This window comes from Bufo gargarizans, chromosome 6, assembly GCF_014858855.1.
Source record: "Bufo gargarizans isolate SCDJY-AF-19 chromosome 6, ASM1485885v1, whole genome shotgun sequence".
In the NCBI taxonomy this organism is placed as follows: Eukaryota; Metazoa; Chordata; class Amphibia; order Anura; family Bufonidae; genus Bufo; species Bufo gargarizans.
In genome coordinates, this window is record NC_058085.1 from 255,199,725 (window position 1) to 255,204,034 (window position 4,310).

Here is a 4,310-nt window from a genome sequence, read left to right on the forward strand (position 1 = left end):
AGTGCTGGCTGTCCAGGTATTACTAGTGTAGAATACTTAGATATTGGTGATGCATGTTACGTTATTACCAGTGCTGAATACTCAGGTAGTGATGCTGAGTCTTCAGTGATATACTACTGCTGGATACTCAGATATTGATGCTGGGTCCTCTATTTTTAAAGAGTTGGATACTTAGTTATAAGTGCTAGGTGCTCGGGTATTACTTGTGATGGATACTGAGGTGCTGGTGCTGAGTGTCCAGGTATTACTCAGGTACAGGCGCTAAGTGCTCAGGTGTTACTCAAATACCGGTGCTGTGTGTCTAGGAAATACTTGCAAGTACTCAATTCGGTCAGTGGACCGACAAAAATCCCTGTAAAGGTCCTAAACTAAATAACTTTATTGTTAAATATCTAAAATCTAAAGACCTACAGGGATTTTTGTCGGTCCACTGACCAAATTGAGTACTTGTGAAATTATCCTGAGGGCCCTAAAATTGGGCATTTTTTGTTTTTCATTAGGTATTACTTGGGTACAGATGCTGAGTGCTCAGGTATTACTCTAGTACTGTTGCTGTGTCCAGGTATTACTCAGGTACTGCTGCCCAGTGTCCAGGTACTGCTCTAGTACTGGTGCTGAGTGTCCAGGTACCACTCTAGTACTGGTGCCCAGTGTCCAGGTACTACTCTAGTACTGGTGCCCAGTGTCCAGGTACTGCTCTAGTACTGGTGCCCAGTGTCCAGGTACCACTATAGTACTGGTGCCCAGTGTCCAGGTACTACTCTAGTACTGGTGCTGAGTGTCCAGGTACCACTCCAGTACTGGTGCTGAGTGCTCATGTACTACTCTAGTACTGGTGCTGAGTGCTCAGGCAATACTCTAGTACTGGTGCTGAGTGTCCAGGTACCACTCTAGTACTGGTGCCCAGTGTCCAGGTACCACTCCAGTACTGGTGCCCAGGTACTGCTCTAGTACTGGTGCCCAGTGTCCAGGTACCACTCCAGTACTGGTGCCCAGTGTCCAGGTACTGCTCCAGTACTAGGTACTCCGGGGCCCCGCTCCCTCAGCCTCCAGCTATGTTCTTCAGTTTCTCGTCTTTATTACAGGGTAGAAGTTCCACCAAAATCCACAGCTCCAGGCACCTGCTGGAAAGAGGGGGTGTGGCTGACACTCCCCTGCTCGCTGATTGGCTGGGATCTGACAATGCTCATTTACATGGGAGGTCCCCTGGCCGGAGGCTGCATATTAGGCAGCAGCGCAGCGCTGAGCCGGACAGTGCCTTCCCTGCTGCCAGTGCCGAGACCCCCTCTGCCTGCAGCCTCCTCCCGGCATCATGCCCCGCTCATTCCTGGTAAAGAAACACTTCTCTGCCACCAAGAAGCCGAACTACAGCGAGCTGGAGAGCCAGACAGGTAAGGGCACCATGCTGAGCAATCAGTACGTGCTGCAGAGCCGCAGCCCGTATTCTAATGAATGCTGTACCTGATGGAAGTGATACATGCGATGCTACCTAGTTGTAGCAGAGCTGCTGCGGACTCCTGGAACATCACGTGACGCACCTTTTCCCTCTCTCTCCTGTAGTCTACATCTCTCCGTTCCTGTATGACAAGTTCTCCATCCCTGTGATCCCCCAGCCTGAGATCCTGAGCACAGGAGCTTACTTCTCCCCTCTGGTCTGGGATACCAGCTTACTTACAACATTCTTCACCACTGAGCCTGACTACAGCAAGTCTCCCTCCTCCACATCCAGCGATGACTCCAAACCTCTGGACCTCACCTCCTTCTCCAGCGAGGACGATGAGGGGAAGACCTCGGACCCCCCTAGTCCTGCCTCCTCAGCCACAGAAGCTGAGAAGTTCCACTGTAACCTATGCAGCAAGTCTTACTCCACCTTTGCTGGACTCTCTAAGCACAAGCAGCTCCACTGTGACTCACAGACCAGAAAGTCTTTCAGCTGCAAGTACTGTGAGAAGGAATATGTCAGTTTAGGGGCCCTAAAGATGCACATCAGGAGCCACACGCTGCCCTGTGTCTGCAAGATCTGCGGCAAGGCTTTCTCCAGACCTTGGCTTCTACAGGGACACATCAGAACACACACAGGTAAGGACCTGCTCTCACCTTCTGGATGTAGTTGGCTTTCTGTTCCTTTTGTTGTGGTGCAGAAGTAGTTTCTGGGAATAGTGTCTGTATCGTAGATCCCGCCGTCCTCTGATCTTGGTCATGTGACTCTAATGGCGCGTTATTTGAATCTGTAGATGATGTCTGAAAAGCCCTCCATACTATGAATGACAAAGGCTGCTGGCTGATATTAGACCAGGGGGTTCTGTTGCACCTGTTGGTACAGTTGTAGCAAGGCTATGTTCCCCCAGCTGCCACACTGGCTCACGTTCCAAGCCTGGATCACATTCACAATACACCTTCATCCTCCTCCTCACAGGGCCGCTCTGATTTGTTGTGACTTGTATAGCTTTGATTTCACGCCCCTCTTCAAGTGCTAGGTATTAAGTGATTCTTGGACACTTCCCTGCATTTTATACAAACGGTGAATGACCAATTTAATGCTCCCACTCCCCATACACCATAGGGCCACTACTGATGGTCACATTCTGGTCACACGACGATTGAATTTTGTTAATTTTCTTAGACGTTAATTTTACGTTTTTCTTATATCTTTTTTTTCTTTCTCGTGAACAGGTGAGAAACCATTTTCCTGCACACATTGTAACCGGGCCTTCGCTGACCGCTCTAATCTCCGCGCTCACCTGCAGACCCATTCAGATGTCAAGAAATATCAGTGCAGATCCTGCTCCAGGACTTTCTCACGCATGTCCCTCCTTCACAAGCACGAAGAGTCGGGCTGCTCTGGGAGCCATTGATCGGTTCTTGTGCACAAGTGACTGTGAAAGACGTTACAAAGGGTTATCGGGGGGCCCCCTAAATACAAGTGCCTTGGCTGAGTGCAGCAGGTGCGCTCCTGTGGTTTTTGGGGGTATCTATGACACTTATATAATGCTCTTAGGTGCTGAAATTAGCTCGCTGTGTTCCAGAGCCTTATTGCGACACCCGCTCCGTGAGTGTCACCAGCTACGTTGTGAGGTGCTGAAAACCAACCAAATTCCACTGCGACTGATGGTAGTCTAGAAAAGCGCCGAAACCTTGTGGTTCGCAACACGTAAAAGCGGCAGGTTATAGAAACCAAATTCCTTCTTTGTTTTATGGAAGCAGAAAAAGGGCTATTTCTTCTATTTTTATGAAGGACGGAGTCAAAGTGTTTAAAATGCATTCATATTTTTGTGATTGTATATAAAAAAAAAAAAGTATATGCCAAGAAGGTGTTATTATGCAGCGGTGATCTCCCTCTTACAGGGCAGCTGTCCGCAGCACAATGGCTGCAGCATTAACAATGATCAGGAAAGAGCGAGCCGCTTGCGGTTACCAAACAACAATTGTGTTTACAGAGCTCTTGAGCACCTGTTAATGCGACTCTTAAACAACTGCCTTTCATGCGATCTCACATTAATAGCGAGCAGTTGTCAGCCGATACAATGGCTGCTTGTGAGCGCCGGCCCACGGACAGGTGGACGCCAAAGAACTATTTATGTGCAGGAAAAAAGGTGTTGATTCAGTTTATGTTCTTTCTTTCCATATTTTTTCTACATAATCCGTACAGATGAATGTTTACATTTCGATGGTACACTGGTATTTATATTTTTTTATCTTCCACATTTTGTACTGATGAAACTTTTATAGTTAAACACAAATTATTTGATATTAAATAAATAAAAAAAACTTTAATTTATAAAACTTGGTTTTGATATTTTTCTTGGTGGCCAATGTAAAGAACCCAGGGAGGGCTCCTGCCTCAGAACCCGTTCATTCTCCTTGCTGCTTTCACTGGTACAAATACATGATACTTGTGTTGCAGTATTCTGGGTTAAATATGTAATCTCTTTATTAACTCTCACCTTAAGGGCTCATTCACACGGCCGTTGTTCGTCCGTTTTGTGCATTGTGGCTGCAATCCGTGCAGCTGCCGCAACGGATCCAGACCCATTCAACTTGAATAGGTCCGTGATCTATCCGCACCACAAAAAAATAGAACGTGTTCTATTTTTTTGCGGTGCGGCGGCACGGACAGAAACCTCCGTTCCGCACTGACCTTCCAGATTGCAGACCCATTTAAGTGAATGGATCCGCAGCTGTGATGCGGGGTGCACACAGCCGCAATACGGGCACGGCCAAACAGCAATGTGAATGAGCCCTAACAGGGTTATCCAGGATTAGAGACTCAGCTGCTTTCTTTCAAAAAACAGCACCACACCTGTCCAGAG

General features: G+C 47.6%; 1 protein-coding gene across 1 annotated transcript; it reads left to right on the plus strand.

Moving 5' to 3' along the window:
• The first annotated feature begins 1,229 nt into the window (after window positions 1-1,229).
• Window positions 1,230-3,580, plus strand: SNAI1 (snail family transcriptional repressor 1). The gene is made up of 3 exons (XM_044297406.1): window positions 1,230-1,391; window positions 1,561-2,079; window positions 2,674-3,580. Exons 1-3 carry the CDS (start codon window positions 1,313-1,315, stop codon window positions 2,853-2,855), a joined length of 780 nt encoding a protein of 259 aa, XP_044153341.1. The 5' UTR covers window positions 1,230-1,312; the 3' UTR covers window positions 2,856-3,580.
• Window positions 3,581-4,310: the final 730 nt, after the last annotated feature.